Source organism: Apus apus, chromosome 1 (assembly GCF_020740795.1).
Source record: "Apus apus isolate bApuApu2 chromosome 1, bApuApu2.pri.cur, whole genome shotgun sequence".
In the NCBI taxonomy this organism is placed as follows: domain Eukaryota; kingdom Metazoa; phylum Chordata; class Aves; order Apodiformes; family Apodidae; genus Apus; species Apus apus.
This window is the reverse complement of record NC_067282.1, coordinates 16,875,725-16,900,721: the sequence shown is the minus strand read 5'-3', so window position 1 is coordinate 16,900,721 and position 24,997 is coordinate 16,875,725. Positions and strand designations below refer to the sequence as shown.

At 39.4% G+C, this 24,997-nt stretch overlaps 1 protein-coding gene across 2 annotated transcripts; it reads left to right on the top strand.

Moving 5' to 3' along the window:
- The first annotated feature begins 122 nt into the window (after positions 1–122).
- LOC127379848 (protein NPAT) lies at positions 123–24,163 on the top strand. 2 transcript variants are annotated; one of them, XM_051608032.1, is made up of 18 exons: positions 123–195; positions 3,585–3,703; positions 5,373–5,433; positions 6,847–6,919; positions 7,374–7,414; positions 8,428–8,658; positions 9,157–9,238; positions 10,403–10,535; positions 11,026–11,117; positions 11,202–11,289; positions 13,002–13,098; positions 13,629–13,760; positions 14,506–16,185; positions 17,884–17,999; positions 18,093–18,201; positions 18,928–18,985; positions 20,872–22,027; positions 22,834–24,163. In XM_051608032.1, the coding sequence occupies exons 1-18, from the start codon at positions 159–161 to the stop codon at positions 22,909–22,911; spliced, it is 4,383 nt and encodes a 1,460-aa protein (XP_051463992.1). In that variant the 5' UTR covers positions 123–158; the 3' UTR covers positions 22,912–24,163. The 2 variants fall into 2 exon arrangements, with proteins under 2 accessions (XP_051463992.1, XP_051463994.1); XM_051608034.1 differs by having other exon boundaries at positions 9,154–9,238.
- The last annotated feature ends 834 nt before the right edge of the window (positions 24,164–24,997 follow it).

Genomic DNA, 24,997 nt, shown 5'->3' with positions numbered 1-24,997 from the left:
CGGCGGGTTCCGGCGGAAGGGGCCGGGCGAGGCGCTGGCTGGTGGAGTTTCCGCGCCTTCGCCTGGGTGGCGGGGCGGTCGCGCTGCCCCTCCGGGAGCTGGGTCTCGCTGCCTCCCTCCCTCCCTCCCTCCCTCCTTCTCCCCGGCCGCCTCGGGCCATGCTGCTGCCGTCCGACGTGGCCCGGCTGGTGCTGGGTGAGTGGCCCGTGCGGGCGGGGCGGGGGCGCCGCGGGTCCCTGAGGCGCGGCGGGGAAGCCGGGCGGCGGCGGCCGCGGGGCTCGGCGGGGCTGTGCGGGGCTCGGCGGGGCTCGGCCGCCGCCGGCAGCGCCCTCGGCGCGGCAGGAGGATGAAGCGGCTGTGCCCTTGACCCTCGACCGCGTCGCTCCCGTCCTCCCCAGGCTGGGCTTGTCAACTGCCTCTGCCGCCGAGGCGTAGCCCAGCCTGGCGGTCTGCCGGCTGGCCCCGCCGGCCCGGGCTGCAGCGGGAAACCACCGCACCTCGGTCTTGCGGGACTTGGGGGCCTCCGGAGCCGCCGCCGGGGCGCAGGGGAGCCCGCCGGGCCCTGCGGCCCGGGCTGTGCCGCTCCCCGGCCGTGCCTTCGGCCCGCCTGCCCCGCGGGTCTGTCAGCGGTGGTCTGCGGCGTCCAGCCCCAGGTGTGCCGGGCGAACCGGCTTAGCAAAGTCCCTGGTTGCAGGAGGAGTACAGGGGTGATCCAGAATGCCAGGGGAGGCTGGGTTAAGGTTCAGTTGGGTTTTTCTTTCCGCCGTGTTTCTGTCACTGGGAGGCTGCGTCGAGAGTTGGGGTTTGATGCGCCCGGTGCCGGTGGAAGGCAGCGAGGGCGTGCAGGATGTCAGCAGCAGGCAGGGAACTTTTCAAATTACTTTGTGCTTTGGATTATTTGTATACAGCCAAATACAAGAACAAATGCGTGGTAATAAAAATGTGACAGGCCAGCATGTTTTGGCATAGGTGCCAGTATTCCCTGGAAGCTTGCACAGTGAGATTCGGTTGTCGACGGCTTTTTGAATCCAAAGCCATTAAGACTGAATCTTTTACTTGCTCTTTCTCCAGCACAATTTATTTTTAAATACTACGTAAAATGTTTTCTTGTCACTGTCTTGAGAAACAGGCCTAGCAAGAGATGCAATGTTTTCATTATTATGAACCAATAAAGGTTTTTTGAAACGCCATGCATTTTAAAAGAAGATATAAAGTCATGCAAAGGAGATGTGTCACTGTGCTTTGCTTAGAAAACCTAGTTAAGCTACAAGTTTCTGGGTAGAAAGCTTATCTTGTGGTCTTATCAGAGACTTGCTGACCTAGCATACAATCTTGGCAGCGTCATGTATGAAGGAGGATGACCGATCCTATCTTGTGTCTGTTGTGGCATAGTGCATGCGTCATGTCTAGAAAACTTCTGACCAACTTAAGGTTGTAGAACAGGATATTCCTTGTAGCTATTTTTGTCTTCTAATAGGAATTCCTCTTCCATGGAGTGTCTCTGAATTAGGGTGGATACACAGGCTTCCCAGTGCAGGTCTTTTTCCATATCTGATTCTTAAAAAATCTTCCACCTCCCACATCTTACCATACATAAGTTCTTCTGGTGCAGTAAAGGTTGGTGAAACGGATCTAAAATGATACGATGAGCTCACCCATAGAAAAAGACAGAATCAAATTTATCTTTTTTTTTTTTTAATTGATGTTAGAGTGAGTGTGTACTGTGAGTTAGAGATTTGTCTTTATGTTTCTCAAGACAGAAGAAAAGATGGAATCATTCCTAGTTCAGAAGGTACTGTACCTTTTGTGCCTTTAATTTGTTTTTGGCAATGTTAAAAATTGTGTACTGTTATGTCATAGAATCATAGAATGGTTTGGGTTGGAAGGGACCTTGAAGATCATCTAGTTCCAACCCCCCTGCCATGAGCAGGCAACCCTACCACTAGATCAGGTTGTACAAAGCCCTGTCCAACCTGGCATTGAACACCTCCAGGGTAGAGGGCTTCCACAGCCTCCCTGGGCAACTTGTGCCAGTGCTTCACCACCCTCACAGTGAAAAATTTCTTCCTAATGTCTAACCTAAATCTATCTGCTTCCAGTTTAAAATTATGATCTCTCATCCTATCTCGACGCACCCTTGTTAAAAGCCCCTCCCCAGCTTTTCTGGAGCCCCTTCAGGTACTGGAAGGCCACTGTGAGGTCTCCCCTGGGGCCTTCTCTTCGCCAGGCTGAACAGCCCCAACTCCATCAGCCTGTCTTCATAGCAGAGGTGCTCCAGCCCTTGGATCATCTCTGTGGCCCTCCTCTGGACTTGCTTCAAGAGCTCCATGTCCTTCCTGTGTTGGGGGCTCCAGGACTGGACACAGGGCTCCAGGTGGGGCCTCACCAGAGCAGAGGGGCAGAATCGCCTCCCTCGACCTACTGGCCACACACCCTGTCATTATACAGTGCGCGCACAAGCAGTTCTGTTTAGTTACACAGAAAATCTTAATTCAAGTGTTTTAAAACTTTGGAATGCCTTATTTTGCAGGAATTTGGTGTATGTGCCAAATGTGCCTGTATGCAAGTTTGGTCATCCCTTGCAATACTGTAGTAGTAGGTTCACAAAGAAAAATTGTAACTTTGTGTGTAAATGTCCAGATCAGTTTGATTGTAAGAGCAGCCATCCCAGCACAGACCAAAGCTCCACCTAGCCTCAAACCCCATCTTCTATCATGGCCAACAGGAGATGTTACATAGTGGGTAGGAGTAAGACCAGCATATAATTGTGTTTCCCCAAAAGACACTTTCAGTTTCCAGAAAGTTTATCCTTTCTTTAAAATATTCCATGTTCAGTTCTGCCACAAGCAAGAAGGAAGAGATGTTTCTTTTGTGGTTCTTTGTTCTAGAATCCTTCATTCACATTGGTCTATTTCTCTCTTTTAATGTCTGGAGTACTTGAAGTTTAAAGCAGGGCTTAAAACATGTGATTAAAGCAGAACATTGTTTGCTGAGAAATGAAATTTTGGAAAAGTAAACTTTTTCAGTGTATTTCCTGTTAAGGTAACTACTGAATCTTGGGGTGTGTACAGAGCACAAGCTGCTGCTAGTACATTTATTTGAAAGTAAAATTACAGTAAGTGAGCAGAAGAAACCTTTTTGTGTTATGAATGTTTTGTGCAATACCAATTTTTGAAATAAATCTTATACACTGTTGTAACAGCTTCCCAGATTTTACCTGCTTCGAAGCAGGAGGTTTTGTGTGGAGAGTTCGTCAGCCTCCTTAACCATGAACTTGTATTTTCTTGTCTGCACAGTACTCTTTGTACTAAAGATCAATCAGAAATTATGCATGTCACCTCAATTTCAATATTGAATAGTACAGCGTGATATCAATAATGTTTTGTGCTCTTTGTGGTTTTAACTATTAAAAAATATTTTACAATATATATATTATTTCAAAATAACTTTGTTTTTCTTGGCTAATATATAAATCTTTACCTGATTATTTCAACAGTGTGTGCAGCTGGTTATGTTAATGCTTTGACAGTTATGAACAGAAGTAAAGAAAGAAGTAGCAACATTTTTCATCTGATTTGTTGCAGGGTATTTGCAACAGGAGAAACTTCTAGCTACCTGCCGTGAATTTATTTTGGAAAGCTCAGATTTGAAAGAATATGCAGAGCACTGTACAGAGGATGGGTTTATTCCAGCCTGCTTGCTGGTGAGTTTGTATTTGCAAAACTGAGAGTTAAATTATCTTGCATCCATGGAAAAGAAAATTGAGACTTCTCAGTGTTACAGTTACTTCAAATGCTGCTTAAATTGTTCAGTTAGTTTGTCCTCTCTGATTTTTGGGAGGTTTTTTTGTGGGTTTTTTTATGGTTTGTTTTGGAGGTTTTTTTCCATCCAGTGATATTAGCAGTTATTTGATTTCTAGTATTTAATCTTACTAAGAAACACTTAAGTATAAAATATGCAAATTGGGTTCATTATGTTAGATTTAGTCTTCTTTATAGCTTTGAAGTTGATTTATGGAAGGTTGTCCAAGGGTTTTATTGATTTCTGGGCTGCTTTTGTGATTTATGGGAGATTGCTTTCCTATCCTAGACATGGCAGCTGGTAATGTTCGGTTTCAAGTACACATTAAAAGTTTAAGTGAGGTAACCTCAGCTTTATTCAACACTTCCAAATTTTGTTGACAAGAAATGTGTTTCAGATTAGCTTTTCTTTTTGACCAGTATAATTTTCTTTGTCCCAGGTAAAATGTGGAACTCGCATAAAATACAGTGTGTAGCTACACATGTAGCTATGTGCATGTAACTACAGGGTAATTAAAGACTTTGAATTTTTAACTTATACAAAATCGGATTTTTAATACACCATGCAAATGACAAGTGTTATGATTGCTGTGAATCAGCCTTTTATTGCTTATATGCACATCTTCTTCCTGGTTTGCATTTCATTCTTCTAATATACCAGTTCATTATGTGATCTGGTATTTTCTTCTCAGTATGTAAAATATCTTCCGAGCTCTGAGGACTTGATGCACCTGCTCAAAACAAACCATTGAACTTTGAGACAACACTGATAACCAAGCTATGGTTAGCAAAAAATTAGAAAAAGCAAATGTAAATAGATGATCCAGATTCTTAAATCTTTTAATTCTCTTTTCTCAGTAAAAACATATTGTCTGTTTTTCATAGAAAAGTGGTTATATCATGGTGTCTTTGAAAAAAATCTCACTGTAGCTCAAAAAACTTGCAATATAGGGCTGTATTTGTCATACCCTGTAGAATCTTCACTACCAAACAAGACAAGAAGGTAAAACAAATTATAGTGGTAACCTTAAAATCTTAATTCTGTTTGTTTCACCTATAATAACAGAACAAGTAAATACGATGTGCAGTTTAATTCTCTGTGTCTGCTAAGAACTTCATCTCAGACACAAGTTCTCTTCACATTGGCAGGTTCCGTTCCTGGATGATACACACTTGTTACTCTGTTACAGCTGTTCAACAGCTGTTCATCATCTCATTTTCATGTTTTTATTCTTTAATAACAAAGCTGAGTGCAGGTCCTGCAGCCCTAACTTCTGTACCGGTGTTGTGTAGTGTGATAAAGCACTTCAGACTTTGTCTTCATAATGGCATTTTGTTGCATGGATTGCTCTCTACCTACTTTGAGATGACTTAGCCCCAGCAGCATCAAATACTGTTCCTTGTGTTAAGGGTCAGCATGGTGTCATCTTCTAAAGCACTGCTTAAATCACACAGAATTGTCATAGTTGGAAAGGACTTCTAAGATCACTGAGTCCAATAAATATAATGTGATAGAGCAGATGAAGTGTACGTTATTAGTGAAGATTCTAAGATCAGTTTGTTTTTTTCCAGTCCCTGTGTGGGAAAAACTTGACAACTATTCTTAATGAATATGTGGCCATGAAAACAAAAGGTAAGACTTCAGATGAGATTTTATTATATTATTATTTATCTGTTGTGAACTCTCTTGTGAACCCCTTGAGGAAGAGGTAATATCTCCACCTATACATGGACTTAGAGCAATCCCCCACCTGTGCTAGAAGTTGAAGGTTTCCATGTTATGCAGGCAATGGCTAATTTGTTGAGCATCTTGTGAGCAACATTGATTATCTTAGTTTGGATTTACCACATAGGTTTTCCCTTCAAATTTCAGCAGAACTTCTAATGTAAAGAAGCACAAATATATAATGAAGTGTGGAAAATGTATGGTTTATGCTTGTAAAAGTATAGTGTTTATTGTTAATACTTTGAATAGCAGGGGGAGGTACTGATCTCTCTGGTGACCAGTGATAGGACACAGAAATTGAACGAAATTGTGTCAAAAGAAGTTCAAATTGGACATTAGGATCTTCACTGAGAAGGTGGTCAATCACTGGAACAGGCTTCCCAGGGAAGCGGAGTTGGCACCATGCCTGTCAGAGTTCAAGGAGCATCTGGACGATGCTCTTAGTCACATAGTTCAGTTTTAGGAAGTCCTGCAAGGTGCAGGGAGTTGGACTCAGTTCTCCTTGTGGATGCCTTCCACTTTGAGATATTTTATGGTTCTGGTAAATAACCAGGAAGAGTCCTACGGTGTGAAATGTTTCTTGACTTGTTTTTAAAACTAATTATGATAATTTCAGAGTAACTTAATATTTTATACGAACATTAGAGAAAGAGTTAAAGCATTTCCTGCTTTTAAAAGCAGTTACTGAGCTTCAAAATGTTGCCAAGTCGTATAATTTTTTGATACACTTATGATCAGATTGTAGTGGTGCTTAGTAGTAAGACTTGCATTTGAAGACATTTGGAACATTTTTATATGTTTTTTTTCTTTTCACACTAGTTTTAGTAGAAATGGTAACTAACACAAAAACATGCTTCCTTCAAAATACTTTGTGCTTGGCACCTTGAAAGACTTTATCAATGGATCTGCTTACATATTTCCATTTATAGTTTAGTGTTTTGTGCTTCAAAAAATACCAAGTGTTTTTGTCTGTTTGGGTCATGTCTTTAAATAAATCATTACTTTTAAAGGCCTGTCTGCCAAGTTACAAGTGACCTGGGAATATGAATGCCACGTCCAGAAGTGAGTAAGGTTAGCGTGTGTTTATCCAGGAATCAACATCATGTGCAGATTGCATAGAGAATTATCATAATGAAGGTCTTTGCTTCGGTTTCATTTAGGCTTCTAAAACTGGGAACTGAATATCGAGAGGGTGACTAGACTCCAAAAGATACAAGATGTCTGAAATGCCCTATAATAATTGTTTTGTTATTTTACTTTTTCTCAAAATTTATCTAGTTTTGGCATCTAAGCTGTTTATTTTTTTATCATTTATTTTAGAAACAACAAATGAAGTTCCAGCGATGATGTCATCTCTGTGGAAAAAATTAGACTATACACTTTCTCAGATCAGGTAGTATAGTTTTGAAATCAAGAAAGTAAAGTTTCACTCTAATAGTGGGTCCCTGTGTTGATTAACTCCCCTTGTCATTGTACAAGAATGGTTTTGTTCTCTATTGCCTCTGGGAGATGGTGAAAAAGATGGGTGTGTGAGAGTAGACATGTCAAGATTTTAAGGCAGGACTAGCAGATAAGGAGGGTGTTAGTGTTAGGATGTAATAAAACAAAATACTATGACTCATTTAGAATCTGATACCATTGTGGTTACTTGATAAAAAATAAAACAGTAAGCTTCATTTGAAGGATCTGTGACCATTATTTGAAACAATCAGTAGATTGAAGCTTTCTGAAGTAATGTGTGGTTGGGACCAGACTGATATTAACCATGTGATAAGATGTAGTCACACTGTGTAGCTGAGGGTTTCCATTGCGCTCCCTTTATTTATGCCTCCTGCTTTATTTTTTAGGAGCATGCAGAATTCCACAGGATTTTCTGCTAATCAAAGGAGTAAGTAACTGAGCCAATTTCATGGGATCAAGAGGCATTTTGTTCAAATTATGTTTTTGGCACAAAGAAGGGGGAGTGCTGCAGTAATCAGTAGTGCATCCTTACTCTTAAAATGTTGTCAAATCTCTTCTGCAGTTTCTCTAAGCATGTCTGATGTCTTCAGTGTAGTCTGTGGTTCACTGTCATAATCAAGAAAGGAAAATAAAAGCTGAGATTTTTGCATAGCTATCTGCATAGCATTTTTTTCTCTGCTGAAAACTTTGTAGAGTTTTACACTGTTAAAAGGTTTTAAAACTGCTGCTTCAGTCCTGAAGTTGTTGGCTTAATTTGTGGTTCACAGAGGAATTGAAAATACAACCAGTGTGATTACGACGCAGTTTCATTTCTGTAGGAGGGGAATATAAAAATGCATTACCATCCTGAAACAATTTTTTAATGCATGCAAATATATATCAAAGCAAAATATGAAATATACTTGTTCTGTCTCAAATTGTTTCTTTTGTTACAAAAGCTGCCAAATGAACTCTACAAAGAGAAAAGTTATTTTACTTCAAAAATATTTTTTTCTGAGTAACCTGAGTAAGAAAAGAGAACGTGAGATATAGGTAGTGATTGTTCTTGGACCTGAGATTCACTGGATCAGGTGTTGTTCTGTCATTTATATTTGTCAGATTTAGTTCGACAAGTAAGTACAAAAATATATTGGTTTAGCTATTTCTATGAGTGGTTTAGTATGTAATGAAATACCATTTTGTTATTATTTATTCATGTAAATATTTAAGCAGTGGAACAAGCACAGTTACAATGTCTATGTAAGTTTGCTGTACTTCTTGAGTTATTTTGCCACAAACCTGTAGCGCAGAAGACAAAGATGGGAGTTGCTGACATTTTGAGTTTCGTGAACTGGTTGTTGAAGCACAAAGAAGTTTCAATAGAGCATCCTTATTTAGGTCTTGGAAAATCGTCAATATTTTTAAATTTATCTGTTTAAATCTTGTCTTTGTTATCTCCAGCACGTACAAGAACTGGAATTGTAGAAATGAAAAGACAGAGGATGCTTCAGCAATCAGCTTCTGCAAACTCAGGATTGTTGTCAGTAGCCCATCAGTCAGGGCCACAGAATTCCCCTTCTGTTGTATCTCCTCAAGTTATTCACAGGCCAGCAATAAATCAAAGCACATCACAGACAAGAGTGAATACGTTGTTTGTGCACCAGTCACAAACCCAAGAGAACAAGATCAGCAGTAAGTTGCACGCTTTTTTTTTTTTTTTTTTTTTTTCTGTGAAAACACAATGGAAATAGGTGGAAATCTTATAAAATTGGGACTAATCATCTTCCACCAAAAAAGTTTCAGAAAATTCACCCTGTGTTCCCCTTGCTCACCAAACTGGTTTTGTTGATTAAAATAAAAGGAGTGCCTGTAACAGAAATTACTCTCTTGCATATTTGCTTGCTAATGGGAGTTCAGAGATCAGAAGTGCCTTACTTGTCCTTATTCCATCTTCTGTTCTCACCCTTACCCAAAACACTTGTTTTAGCAGACAAGGATGGTCCACATCTCAGGATATTTTTAAAATTAATGGTTTGCATTTTCATGATAATAACAAATAATTTTGTATTAATTCCCAGGATTTGATTTAAATATACTAAGTAACGTGTAGATAGATTTCTGTAGTGCTTTAACAATCTCACTGGAAAAAGTACTGGCATCATGATCTTTTTTGGTTCCTTTATGAAGCAGGAGATTTCATACACATTCAAGTTCCAGCATCACAAGAACGAAAGCTTCATTCAAATTTGCTTTCTCCAGGAAGACGAAAAAGGTAAACGTGGGGTGGTAGGATGGAGTTTGGGTGGGTTCTTTTAAGATCATTTAGACATTAAGCAGTTTTCTAACCTGTATTTTAAATATTCTTAGGTGATGGAGTGTTTCATGTTTAGTATCCACTGATAGTGGCCAGTATGTGGTGTTTACAAAGGAAAGTCGAAGAACTTAACACCAGACTGATAGGAGGCTACTTGTGCTTCTTTATTGCAAATAGCCTATCTTTACATTTTTCCCAGAATAGACATAGGCAAATAATCTTGGAGCCTAAGATGTGGTATTCCTTCCAAAATATTCTTACCAATTTTTAAAATTCTCAATATTGATACAAATGTGCATTTTGTAGGTTTTTAGCTTACAAAAGGTACTGGCTTCTGTCAATTTTGTCAGTAAAAATGTTTATATTTGCATTAGAAGTAGTGTGAAAAACTGTTCTGCACTAGTACTGCATTCTTTAGTGTTTGGTTCCAATGTAGTTTTATTTTTTAATGAGTTGACTGGTCTCTTTGTGTTCCATTTGTTGTCTTTATCCCCAGTTAAATTCCAATAGGTGATTTTGCCTTTATTTTTTCATACCCTTACTCAGGAATACTTCTGCCACGTCCACTCTATTCCTATGTGGGGTTTTTTTGTATATAAGTGGTTTTAGTGCCACAGCTGATTGATGGTTTTGGAACATCCTACACTGTGATTTCACATAAAATCATTACATTTCCTATTCTTCACTTAAATTCTTCTGCAACCTAACAGTTTTTTGCTTCTTTGGCAGCAGCTGCTTCTTGAGAGATACTTATTTTCAGTGGTGATGCCCAAATCTTTTTCTTGAGTGGCAGTTAATTAGAACCTGTACCACAAATTAAAGTAACATGTACTAGAGGGAGGAAAAATACTGAATTGTGGGCATGGAATTCGATTTGTTATTGTGCTGTTTACACAGTCTGTGTATTTGTTTGTAACTTCTGTGAAGTCAGACACGATACGTGCATAGAAATAATGAAACAGGTTTCAGCTTTTATCGTCTTTCCAGTATGTAATTCATTTTCTGTTGATTAAAATCTTTCCTTTGCAAAGAAGGAAGAGAAACACTTCATTTACTGACCATTAGGTCTATTGTTTGCTATGTTCTGACAAAATACATCATTAATTTCCTGGAACATTTCAGTGAATCTCAGAAGAGGAAAAGCGTTACAACCTCTGGACCTCTTCCAGCAACTAGAAATTCTCAAGACCCAGAAGAAGTAGTAATAGAAAAAGAAAGTGAGCCACTTGAAGAATTCATAGATGGTAACTTCCCAGTGAGTATATACTTATGGAAGGTATTTACATTTAAGAAACAAATGCAGACTAAAGAGAACTAGACTTTTGTGTGTTGTTTGTCTTGGGTGTTACAGAAATTAACTTGAGAAGATAAATTTATTGTTTTCTATTTGAACTAGATCTTCTGTATACTAAACTAGTGAGGATGGCATGGCTGTGTAAAGGGTTTTTTACCTCGAGGGCTTTGCTAAGATACCTGTAAGTTGTCAGAATATGGGATTTAGAGAATGGAAAATGGAAAGCACAATAAGCCTCACTGTACTTTAGGAGAGCAGAAGTAAAGGAAGGTTTCGGGATGATTTTTATAGCAATATCATGCAGTCACAGATTGACTGTCTCTCTGTCATAAAGAGTGTGCTCTGTGTTGAATTGATTGTTATTTTTTTTATCAGTAAGTTGGAAATCCACACTGCTTTTCTAGTGATGATAGAAATAGAAACCTAACCACTTTAAAACTGTGTTTTCCAGCAACTGGTTATTGAAAATGCCAGAGAGAAAATCTTGAGCAACAAATCTCTTCAGGAGAAGCTTGCTGAGAACATTAACAAAATTCTGGGCAGGTAAAAAAAGGAACCACTAAATTTCAAACATATTCTTAATTGATTTATTTTTGAGTTCTGAACTAATAAGTAAATGTGTTCCAGTGATGGCAATGTTGCTCAGGCCCCTAAGCAGACAGACAGTGGTCCCACGGAACAGGAGACTTCTATTGATGAAATCCTTGGACTTCAGGTAGGTGTGGATTGCCTTGTTAACGTTTTTTGAAGACCAGGCACATGAGAGTGATCAGTTATGGGGAAGTATGTTGAGCGTGGGTCTACTGTCTGATATCTGAGAGTGCTCTCCATTGTCTCTCATTTGTTGTTTTTCAGTACTGCTAAGTGGGTTTTTAGTGGGGAGCTTCTGCCCTGGGGCAGTTCCACAACTTCTCTTACATAGGCATTAACTCTTACCTTGCTGTATGGTGGTGGGCAGGTTTGAGGAGCTGACAGGATACTAATATTTTGCTGGGGTTAATTTTAAGCCAGCTTAGCACTCTGAGTTCATTCCCAGTGCCTGTGCAAGGCAGTACAAGCCTGCAGCAGGGTCAAAGGCCAAGGGAGCCGGACCACTTCTGGCAGTTCTTGGCTGTTACCCTTATCACGGGCTGAGATCTAAGCACACTGTCCTGCAGTTGCCAGCTGCCCGATTGTCACTGGATCTTTGGCGCCAGTAATTGGGTACCACCTTCTGACTGGAGATCTGATCAATAGCCTTGTAAAAGAAAAAGGAATTTAAAATATCTTGTGGTTTTCAGACATGTGTAGTCTGATCTGATTTTTGTATTTGCTGTAAGATAAACATGGATTTTGTAGTATAGCAAGAGAAATTGTGTTTGGAGCCTAAATAAGGATGCTTTCTCTTTGAATTTAATATTTTTGGAAGAACTGTACGTTCTGCTTCTACAAACTGAGCTTTTAGTGTTTTTTCTTCATTCTCCTACAACCTGGAAACCTCAAGCTGGAAGTCACAAACTTATAAAAGGCTTTTAGTTAGGGAATTAAAATCTTCACGGCCCTCGTGAGAACGGCAGGAGAGTAGAGGCAGTTGCCTGTTTGCAAAGTGGAGGTGTCTTTTTTTTTTTCAACTTATTCTTCTGTCAGTGATTTTTGGGTCAATTTTTGTCAAACTACAGAGCTGAAAAGCTGTATTCCATTCTTCTGAGCAGATGAAAATCCAAGCAGCTTCTTGGTTTAGTTAGAGTAGCTGAGACAAAATAATTAAGCATATCACATGAGATACCCATTCTTATAACCACTGTATCAAAAGCTGCAGACTGATCAGAGAATCTCCAGGATGTCAGGAGAAACTTTGTATTTGAGCACTTGAATGTGTACTGAGTGGCCCCCTCATTTTCTTCCTGATCTGCTACCAAACAATTTAGGTTGAAAGAGGGACCTTGCCTTCCACAGAGGAGTGGTTGGAAGTTATATTATGGAACATGTAGTGGATAAATGAAGTAAAACTTCCCATTGCTTAGCATTGTCTTCTAGATGTATGCAACCAATAAATTAGGGTTAATTTGGGGACTTTACCAGTGGTTGGCTAGTGCAGGCTCATGACATTCATACCATCTGCATAAGCTTCCAGTGTAGCCTGAGGTTTAATCCTTCTTGAACAATACTGGTCATTATGTGGAGAATACACCAATATGCACATGCAGGGTATAGTGTCTGACAAAGATACTTTGCTTGGGGTGGGGGGGTTATTTCTTAAATTTCAGTCGCTAATATTTTTTAACAGGCATTAAATTTGTGGCAGAAATGTTTCCAGTATGAGTCTTGTATGTTTCTGTGCTGAGCAGAAGTAATAGAACTAAAAATAATATGGAAATAAAATAACTCTCTGTTTTTATGTTGTGAAAATAACTGTCTAACAGTTCTGTATGTCTTGTCTTTTCTCAGGGTGAAATTCATATGTCAGAAGAGGCTATACAGGACATTCTAGAACAGACAGAATCAGATCCAGCATTTCAGGCTCTCTTTGACTTGTTTGATTATGGTAGGGTATATTATACTCAATTATACCATTAATATAAAGCATCATGAGTGATGGGTTTTCCTAAGTATTGCTTGAAAAAAAGCAAAGGTAACTCACCAGGCCTCTTTTGCAAGATAAATGGGTTGTATGGCATCTGTGTCCCTCAAGTCAGACTTGGATTTTTATATATATTTATACATAACAATAAAGTACAGCATTTTTTTGTTGCTGAAATACTGTTTTTTTGCTGGCTTAGGGATTGTTTTTTGCTGTTATTTTAGACTCTTCTGATCTAAAGGATGATAGTTCATACTTTTTTTTCTATGCTGTTGTAATATTTTTCTATTTGTCTGATAGGAATATCCTTACATAAAATATAAGGACTTTTTAATGCTGTTTCTGGATTTCTAATGAATACAGACAAATAGTTCTTTGAGTTTAGGATGCCATTTCTTCAATATGAAATCTCCATGCATCATTTAAAGTGTAATAATCCCATTTGTGTGTAGAATGGGTATCTAATCACTCTTCATACTTTATTTTGAAAACAGGGAAGAGCAAGGTGAACAAGAACTTACCTGATGATGTTTCTGGTCAGAGTGAAGTAGAAAATGCAATCCTGGTGGATGAGGATAACCTAGAAACACTTGAAAGTTCTTTAGGAGCAGAAGAAACTAGTAGATGTAGGTATTGTGTTGTTGTTTTGTTTTTTTCTTTAGGATCTCATCTAGTCTGTTCACTTTTCATTATGAAAATACTTTCAGACAGTTTGTTCATTTCAAAAGTCAGTGTCATCAATGGTAATATCCAATCTGACATTTACATCACATGACCATAGGGATACACCTTGTGTACCAGTAGTCCATCAGTGTGCTTGATAAGCTCCTAAATGAAACAAGAATGTCTGAAAATCTATTTTCTCATTCAAAACATAGGTGCTTTGGAATAGCCATTGTGGAACACATACAGATAATATTTTACATCTAACCGTATTAGTGTTTCTCTCTGTTCTGTAATGGTTACTTAACCCACAAAAAGAATCTTACTCTGGACAAAAGGTATGTTTAGTCTGCCTATCCCATTCTTAACAATAGTCTGTCAGCAGATATTTAGTGAATAGAGAATATGAGGAATAGAGCCAAGAGGTCTTTATTCTGAGGTGGTTTTTGTGCTTCTGGAAATCTGATTTAGTGACTTGAGCAGTTTTATTCTTATGTGTGCACTTACTATTTATGTAAAAACTGATTTGCCAGGTTGCCTAATATGTATAATCATACGTTTCATATACGTATCATTCAGTAAGGATGAGTAGCATTATTCCCACTTAGTTTCACATGAAAGTTTTCCATTGATCTGGTAAGTTGCTTCTAAAACACTTTAAGAAGATCATTTGTTCTCATAATTACTGATTTATTCTTGGTTTTACAGGTGAGAGTTCCAGAGAATCACTGTCCTGTAAAGGTTTTCAGGTAGGAGAAGCATCATGTGCCTTGAAGACTAGCATTAATGATGATATGGCTAAGAAAAATACAACCAATGAACAGTTGCATGGACATTGTAGATCAAGGAAGCAGACTGAAGTACTTAAAACTGTTACCCCTGAACATCTTGGAGAGCTTGAAATTGCTTTTGAATCCGTGCCTGGTTTGACTGAAGTGAACAAGAGACAGAGTTCTGATGGTGAATGTCATGAACACCGTGGAGATTCTTATGATAAACAAGAGTCCTCTGTGTTAGTATCTGAAAGTGAAAGAGCAATGGAGATTGAAAAAGGCCCACTAAGTCATAGTATTCAAGGTAGTCCCAGTTTAGACTATGTTCATTCTGGTAGTCTGCAGATTTCTCTGATGTCACTGGCAGAAGGTACTGCAGCTAGTGAAAACAAAACACATCCTGGAAGTAAATGTCACTTATCGCCAGATACGTCACTGTCTGAAAAAACACTTCCTGAAAGCCCTTCTGGTGGGAGCTCCGACCAAAGTGTACTGCTGAGAAAAAACAATTCATCAGTTTCTAGCCCATCAGCAGTTGCAGGAAAAGAACAGGCCATAACAAAGGATACAGCTGCCTTAGCTGGTATTTTAGAGGAGAACTCCAGCCACCACTCTAACCATCAGGAGCAGAGTGTGCAGCCAGACTGTGCAGAAAGATCTGCAGTGAAGATTTCAGATCTTGACAAGTTGCAGCTTGAAGTTGTTGATACTTCTAACAAAACAAATGATCAGCATACACTTGATAAGCCTTGTAAGAAAGATTTTAACCTTGCTTCAGGACTGTCACATTCAGAGGGAACACACCGGGAAATGCAAGAACCTTCATCTTCTACAAAAGTAGATGCTGATAATGTGCGTTTTGCTTCTGGTGATGATGCATGTACAGAAATTTCTGTAGTATCCACTGAGAATAGTCTTTCTACATCTGAAATAAGCCACTCTCCTCTCCCAGAAACTGCATCCTCAACAGAGGAGTCAGGTACAGAAGCCAAAAGTATAAGTGGTGTATCTTCTAGTAGTCAACCAATGGATGTTGATCCTTCTAACATAATGTCCCTCAAGATCATCATCAGTGATGATCCATTTATTTCATCAGAAACAGAGTTAAATAATGCTGTTTCCAGCATCACAGGAGAAAATTTGCCAACTATAATACTGTCTTCTCCAGCCAAATCCCCAACCAAAACTGCAGGCCTGTCCAAATGTGTCACTTCAGAAGATGCAGAAAAAAATGTAGATTCATCTTTGGCAGAGCAGAATCTTCTGGTGCTTAGACCTAAGGATCCTGTGGTCACCTCAGTTAGCACTCCGAATGAAGACTGCACTGTTTTTTCAGTTGCAGGTACAACTAATCTTTCCAAGGAAGGGGGATTTATACAGTTGATGCCAGCAACAAGCACAGCTTTTGGGAATTCAAACAACCTTTATATAGCCACCTGTGTGACTGATCCAGCTACCTTGGGCACAGCTGTGACACCTTCAAATGTAGTTGTGTTGCCTGGCAATTCTATGCCACTTGCTGCCCAAGCTCCAGCTGTACAACAGTTACGGACTCCTCCGAGAACCACCAGTACATTTGCAGCAAACCAGACTGTGTCCCCAAACTTCCCACAAGGTAATCTCACTATTAGGAAAGTACTGAAAATGTGGTGTTCATATAGCTTTTTTTTGTTCTTTTTTTTTTTTTTGTAAGTACATTAAAAGTAAACAGTTTTTAAACACTGCTCTGTCTGACCCTTGAAACTAACCAGGAATTGTGTACTTATTGAGTATATTAGTTGCTACTAAAAATGAAATAAAAACTGCAAAGGCTTGTTGACCCAGCTGTTTAAAAAAAAAAAAAATAGCCTCATATTTCAGAAGCTTAAGTTATATAATTTTAGCAGTGATAAGTTTAAGAAGCATATTTTGACTTACAGTAGAAAAGTTTCCATTGTTTCAGCTAAATGAAACAAGGTTTTTGTTTTGTTTTAATGAGATTAATTTATAAATAGAATGCTACAGGTTATCAGTATCCATATTTATTTCATATAACCAGCTAGATGTACATAGTCCTTCCAAAACTACTCCCTTGTTTTCTTTTGCTTCATTTCCCAAAAACCCTACACTAGAGGTATGTTTAGACAAATATTGAAGTAGAACATTATTTCTTTCCATAATATAAAACATCTCCTGGTACGAGCATTTTTATTGCTACAGCAATAAGAAATGTAGTGCTTTTTAGAATGTTAAACCTAACTATCAACCAGCTACAATCAATACATGTAGATTTCTTTCGAAATCTGATAACTTGTTGCAGTTATCCTTGAATTTCTGTGTGTAGCTATTTTGTTGTGGTCAGAGGCCAGTGCAGCAATAGTGCCAGATCTGGGAGTGCTGGCCTCATCTGTCCTTGGGATTGCTCTGTGCTGCTGTTAGCTTTTTTCATTTCATGGAGAAATAGAAGTTTTCCCATTCTTCTCATTTGATGTTTTTCCTGGTAGTGCTCATGTAACTGAAGAACTGTGTGGAATAATTTTTTCCTTCCCTTGTCAAATTTTTCTTTCACTTCTCAATGGATGCACTATAATAGTTTCCCTATTTTATAATTCCCATATGTCTGGCAGCTGGATATTCTTTGCAGCCTGTTAGAATAACTGTTAAAAAATGTTTTAACAATTATTTCAACAGGTGAATAGGAAACATTTACTTCAATATTCCAAATCAGTCTTAACTGTGCTTTATTTTATTTAAAAGAATAATTAAACTCAACCCCCCTAGTTAGCTAGAGTCTTTGTGTACTGCTCCCAGCCAGGAATATGCATTAGATATCTCCATACAGACAGAGCTCACCTTTCCCAGCTTCTGGTGTGCTTGTAAGGGGAAAGTGCTGCAGGTGCATTGGAATTAAAAAAACAATTCTGCTAATGACTTTTGAGCATGCTCATTGTAGGGAATAGGATGCAAATAATAGTGTGTTGTTTGGGTTTTTTTTTTATGAAGTCATTACTTTCAGTGGTTTTTATAAATCACTTACATTCCAAGTTCAAGCCTTAGCATAGGCGTGTCATACTTAAAGCTTTTGAACCACTTCTTAAAAAGGAAATCAGACTTTAATTAAAGAATTTGGTATAAATTAAAAATAAAACTGGTACTTATTCTGTTCTCCAGTAGTGATGTACAGTAAGAACAGTTAAGTTTTTCTAAATTAGCCAGAGCTTTTCTTGCCACAGCTTTGACCATGTATAATATTAAGAAATTCTGTCTTGAAGCTTTTCTTTTCACTGAAGTATTTTTAGTTTCTGTACAATTTTAACACTTTAATATTTTTTAGGTTCTGCCATTATAATTGCATCTCCAGTGCAACCTGTTTTGCAAGGAATGGTGGGAATGATACCTCTCTCAGTAGTAGGACAAAATGGAAATACCTTCTCAGCACCTGCACGCCAGGTAGCACATCACAAATCAAGCTTTTCAAAAGTCAAGCTGAAGTGATAAGGAGTCTCTTGGTGAATTGTAATGGAATATTTTGATTCTTTCAAGGTTCTACATATGCCTGTGGCTAATCCAGTGTGCAACAGAAGTGTCCCAAAACTTCCCATCCCTCCCAAATCACAAAAGATTCCTGGAGGGAGAAACAAGGCTAATACAGGTACCCCGTTGCCTTCTTGGGAAGGGCAGCAGGAAAGTGGGTTTCTAAAGACATGTCAGTTGTCAGTAACAAAGTTTTATAAATAAGAAGGTATTAGAAGAGTCAGCAATACTAAACAGTTATTAAGGAAAATATTTAATAGAAGTGTTGCGTATTTATTTTAAAAAATGCATTCTGCTGTTTTCTCTTTGACATTTCAGGTATATACACTTCTATATATTCATCTCACTGAGACCTTGCTTCTTCAAATAATAAATTAAAACAAGACTGGAGTTACATTCATTTCTCAGTGTTGGAATTGGATAAAGAAAAATATTTGAAAATAAGTTATAAGGGCAACTTGTAATTTGTCCTAGCTACCTTTTTTTAAAAAGAGTAGTTTTACACATAAAAATGAAGACAGAATGAAGTTGCAAATTAAGAAAAAAACTAGGATTGTATGGTTAGTCTGTATTCTGGTTTGCTGATGGATAACTGAGAGTTCCCTGTGGTTATTTCTCTCCTACTTGGAAGTCCCTGCTGTGCATTTTTAAGTCCAGCACAGTTGGTTTTGTTGTGCCAGGCTTATGTATTATCTAAGTGTAAACTTTAAAATTGTGAAAAAATGGCATTGTTTTACTGCTGGATTTTTGCTTATTGATTCTCTGTCAGGTGAAATACTGTACTAACTGTGAAATGGTTTATTTGGAATGTTGTAGTTTACCAATACTTCATCTGTTGTTCCAGGAAAACCAGTACCAAGTGTAGCTGAGCCTCTCAACCACACCAATCCTCGAACTCAAAGGTCAGTAGTGCTGGGTATTCAAACTTGCTTTCGTTTTCCTGCCATGGATTTCCTCATGTGTCAGTGGAGAGGAGAGCAGCTGTTTTTAGCAGTAACCCCTTTATTTCCTTCTGTCTGTCTGCCAGGAGTATTGATACAGATGTGTGCTAGACTTTTGCTGTTCCTGTGTTTGTATGGCTTTGTGGTTATTTTCTGCCATCTCAATTGTCAAATAAAAATGGTTTGGGCAGAATCCAAGCTAGGAGAAATGGCCTGTTATATTTGCTGGGATATTTTAATTATTAAAACTTGTTTTTTTAATTTTCAGATGAGTGGTGCCTGTTGTTTCGTAGTGTAGCCTTTTTGCTTTTACCACTCTAGCCCAAATCCAGTGGAGCTTGTTATTGAATATGTTATGATTATGTTATTAACGTAATTGCTAATTGGTATAGGCACTAGTTTTCTCCTGGGCAAGTGAGAGAGAAAGCACAGCTTCAGCAGTCACTCTCCTTACTGTTAATGGACTTAAGAAACAAAAAGTATATTTGGAATAAGTGAGTGTAGGAGAAAGTAAGAAGTTCAGTTTAAATGTTAGTGGTGAGATGTTCTTTTATTGTAAAAATAAAACATCCTTTAAAATTATCTGCCTATTCAGAACTGAGTTAAAAGGTTAGAAAAGTGAAGGAAAACAAGAGCAACAAAGTCAACTTATAAAAAAAAAAACACAAACCCAAAACATACACCAATGTTTATAGTATACATGCATGCAAAAATCAGTTATTTTGGATAATATTACTTTGGTACTTGATCTTTCTTTAATTGTAATTGATCTCCAGACATATGTTTTGTATAGCAAAGAGAGCAAAATGTTCCCTGTAAAGAGACTGAATTTCTCATTTCTACTCTACCCTCTGTGTCGTATCACGTTTCATGGAAGTAAACCAAACTGCTGCCACCCATACCTTCTTTATTGTCCCAAAGGTAACAAAGTTGCCATTCCAAAGTTAGTTTGACTTCTCCTCTTGCAAACCACAAAGGCTTACTGGTGTGAGGAGAGTTTTGCTAGCATCCATGAAGATGCAGACGCTTCACTTGGAAACGCAGCATAAGCCAGAAGAGGGCACAGACATAACAGTGCTATGAGCTGCCAGAGCGGAAGCGTTTTTCTTTTGACACCACTACCATGCAGTGGTGGCTTTTCCACACAAATGTGGCTGGTTGGCAGGTGGGGACCAAGCCCTGGAGAGTTTTTATGTTCTTGTCCAGATGCCCACTAAAAGCTTTCTGTCTTGCTGTGTGTCCCATCACCTACAGCTTCAAATGCAGATGCACAGGGGGGAGTACGAGGCACGTGCATGATGATACTGCCCAGAATATTCTGGCAGCTTCTGAGCAGTTTCAGCTCCAAGGACTTCCAGAACCAGTGTTCTGGGATGGACTGTCCTGTCATGCACGTGCTCAGTTCCTTTTTTAACTCAAACTACCAGCATCAACAAATATCCCACGTTGAAAAAGTTCCCAGGTTTAATTATGCACAGTGTCCAGGCCTCTTTGTTTTGGTTTGAACCTGATAATAGTTTTCCTTGATGCTGGAAGATACAGCAAATTGTTGCCTTTTTGCTGGCTTTTCTTCCCAGAGCTCTGTTGTATCTCACTTCACCCATCTCTCTTCCTAAGCTGAAGACCTCCAGTTGTTCTTTGTACAGGGTGTTTGATAACTTTTGTCATAATTTTTTACCTTCTCTGAGCTTTCTGCAGTTGCCAGCCCTTATTCCTGGTCCTTATATGTTGAATGGGGAGAGCTTTAAACAGGTGTTTCTTGGGGGGTTTGGGACTTCCAGCCAGCTGAAATGAGCTTGCCTAGTAAGAACAAGTATGTTGCTGAAGTGTTTTCATCTCGTTTTCAGGACTGCAAATTCAGACAAGCTTATCACTGCAGAACTAGGAAGGAAAGTGGAGGAGAACTTACCTGTTGCACCAGTGGAGAGTACAAGCTCAAATTCAAGACAAGGTGAAAGTCACAGGAGAGTGCTTTGCTTTGATAACGTCCTACCTGCTCCAGGAGGAAACACTCAAATTCAGACTCCTAAGAGTTTATCCCAAAAAGAAAGAAATGAAAATACTTTATTTGCTGTTGACTCTGCATCATCCTCTGCTAAAGCACAGGCAGGAAAAAGAGAGAAGGATAAAACGTTGCCTAGAATTCTGTGTAAGCCTGAAGTTGGTAGCAACAGAAGTACATCTGCCAAGGAGCCCCCGCCCGAGCGGAAGGTGGCAACTGCAGGGCTTCCACTGGATCCCTTCCACAAGGCCACAGCAAACAAAGAAAATGAATTACGAAGAGATACTGATGAGAAACAGAAGAACCAAGACACTGCCAAACTCTCAAATGGCCAGCAAAGCGTTGGCTTATGGAATGAGAAGACAGTTGCTGCGGTGCAAGAGCTGAGCAAGAAGCAAGGGTCGCTGTCCAGTGGGACTGGGAAGTCGCCAGCGCCCACTCCTTTGGCTTCGAAGGAGGCAAAGCGAGAACCGGCCAAAGTTTCCAGCCAAGGCCTTTGCCTCTCGAGCCCGTTCACTAAACAATGTGTGGAAATGTTGCAAGACATTCAGTGGCACAGCCCAACTAGTAAAACGGGTGACAATGGAGAACTGCCCGTGCCCCGCACGCCGTCTGGCGTCGGGGACAGGCACACGGACGACACGACCGACAGCGTCCGGACGCCCACCTGCCGGCGCTTCAATGAGGACAGCACCACCCCTAGAATAATGGTACCCCCTGCTACACCTGACCTGCCTGCCTGCAGCCCGGCCAGTGAAACAGGTAGTGAAAACAGTGTCAGCATGGCTGCTCACACGCTGATGATACTGTCACGGGCAGCTATTGCAAGGACTAGCACTGCAACCCCCCTGAAGGACAATACTCAACAGTTCAGGTCTTTACGGAGCACAGTAAAGAAAAGGAAACTAGAGGACTTGAATGAGGGTGAGAGAAATTCTCGTTCTGCAAACAGAAAAGACCTTCAAAGTTCTCCAACACCATCAAAAAAGAAGAAAATAAAGGCAAGTACAGGAGTTTACTTTAAATGTAAAATTCTAACTATGCATTAGACGTGTCTATATATATTGTTTATAATGGGACGGTTCAGAGGTGCCAGTCCAAATCCCTGACACATCCTATTTATGTTTGTCAGCTTTACTTACTTTGCCTCTCAAGCCTGCTCTGAACTAACAGTTTTCTTAAGATTAGCATAGTCTTCAGATACAGACAAGTAACTCCTGACTGTCTGCACATACCTATGAAAATCTTATGATTTCTCTTAAAACATGAACAAGTTCCTAAATTCTAACTTCAGACTAAGTTTCTAGGTGGAATGTAGGAATTAGGCCAAACTCAAACTAGAATTCGGACTGTTCTTGCATCCTTATTTACCACCAGGACTAGGAATCCACATTTTGTGTATTCCTGTCTCTCTAGTCTAGAGCATCACAGCTTTGACTTGGGGATTTAATGGCAAATAGCAAAGGTGATATATGCAAGTAATCAAAAAGGAGACACAGTGTAACTTGGTCATTCACCAGCATGCTCCTGAAATACTGTAACTGAAAAATGCTCTGTTCCTTGTACTGTGTATGTGGGTAGACCTGCCAGGCTGTGTCTGTCTGGAGCCCGGGAAGCTGCTGACACTGAGCTCAGCAGCTGCCTTCCCATCACCCTGCCCTTTGTACCCAGTGTCTGATTGTGGTGAGCTTTGTGCAGTTGTGTCTGCAAGGTAGATGGAAGGATGAGGAAGAAAGGAATGCTTACAGCCTCTTCTGTATCCTCAGGTTCTTCATATTTAACACTTTTTTTTTTTCCTCTCCTACAGAAAAAGAAACTACCAAATTCATTTCCAGCAGGAATGGACGTGGACAAGTTCTTGTTGTCGTTGCATTATGATGAATGAAAATAAGTTGATCTGTGACTGTCTAAGCTAGGTGTTCTGCTGGGGTTTTGCATGGGAAGAGAAATTAATTCTAAGGGGTGAGTTGCACTTTCAGTGCACTGAAGTTTCACTTTATAGCAAAATCATGCTGTTTCTGAAGCAGGTTGCTAAGTGTAAATATCATTGAGTTCGTATATGTTTATTTTTGAAAAAGCACTTGCATAATTATAGAGCCATTTAATTTGCAGAATTGTACATTTGTATAAATGTAATGTAAGAAAAGTTGTATGTTTCTGTTACACCACGTTGTCTGTGTTCTGCTGCATTCTCTACTTGGCCCCCTGAACTGCTTGTGAAAAAGCTGGGAAAAGAAGGTGGTGTTCATAGTTCACTCCTCTTGGACCTGGGCAGCTACCGGGCCACTGCCCATTGTCTTCTTGAATCCAAAAGGGACCTGATCTTCAGACACAACCGGCCTCTACTAACACTCTCTTCTCTCATAACTCATGTTGTAAGGCTGTCAGTGAGTTAACAAAAAATACCAGTAATTCAACATAAGGCAAAAAAAAGTCCAAAAGTGTTTCTCACCTAATGAAGTTTCTCCCATCCAGTCATTCAGAGAAGAACTTGAACTGGGTCAGGTCTCATCTCTTAACAGTGGCTGCTGCACAAGATGGTGTTGGAAGGCAAAGACGGTTCTCAAACAATGGACTTTGTTGGGGATTAACCCCCATGTTCATACCCCAGGATGAATACTTAAATTATAGCAATAGCCAGAGAAGGATTTTAGCATGTCCTATTGCTCAAGTAAATTCTTTTAACTGTCATTTGGACTGTTGAGAAAGTGTTTTGCTAATATCACTTACTCTTTTAGCCAGACATGGAAGAATTTGTATCTTATCTTTCTGTTCAACGTGGAATTTGTCACTGTGTCTTCTATTATACAAACTCTTCAGAACAGGCACTAGAGAAAGGCAGCCTGCCCTTTGATAATTATTAGCATGGGTGACAGTTACCACACTATGCCTTGCTCCAGTACTGCAGAATTGTCTCTGCTGGTATTTCCTCTTTTGTTCTCAAATTGTTGAGGTCTTAAAAAAAATGCAAGTTTTTTTGTAAGAGATCTGTACAGCAACAGGGCAATGTTTCAGAGAGTATACAAGGATTCCTAAGGAACCAATATTATGCAGTAGATGTTTATATTAAACCCATCCAATAACAAAATACTGCATAGCATTTACAGCTTGAATAAATATTTTTGTTTTTATTAAAACTGGTGTGTCTTACCTCGTATTTTGTAAGTCCACTAACCAGTTACGTGGGTATTGTATCAGTTGTGTTATCACTCATTTTTTAAGACAAAGAGTTCAGTATGGAACACTAATTACAGCAGTTGTCAGCAGCAAAAACAGTTGTGTCTGCTCCATGGTGGCATTTTATGCTTAATATTCTGACAGTTGATATGTGGTATTTTTAAATAGATTTGCTATTTCTTTGAGACCTAGTGTATTTTTTTCATGGGACTGCCACTATCCACCATAGCATGCGTTTCTCAGTTCAGGTGATTGGTAATACTAAAGAAGACATGAATTATCAGTTCACTGACACTTTCAGAGGAAGAAGCATCTTCAGTTCCAAGCTGCTGTCATATGGCAAGTAATTTTTAAAAGAAAAAGTGTCAAGAGCATGAATGAAAGTTAATTTTCTTACAGTGCAGCATTTAAACCCCACTGTTCATTTTCTACCTCCTACCCAGAAAAAACAGAACCCACTACATCCTAGTCAAAGTATTTTATTCCTCCTACTTTATGGAGGGAAAATATAAGAACAAGCAGTAGGTACAGATGGCTTCCTGCTGAAACTAAGGTCAAAGTAAGAAAGCGATTGGGATCCATTTATCCCTCAGGAAAAGGGTGAGGTGGGAACAGGCTTGATACTGGTCAAACTGCATTTTTACCATAGGGCAAAAAGTCTGCCAACAAAACTACCTGACCTTGTCACTGCAGTCTGGAACAAGCTTCATTCCAGCAACGTTCCCATCTCTCCATCCATGCAGTAGGGACACCTTAACCCTGTGTTCCTGAAGGCTCAACTGTTGAGTTCAAGA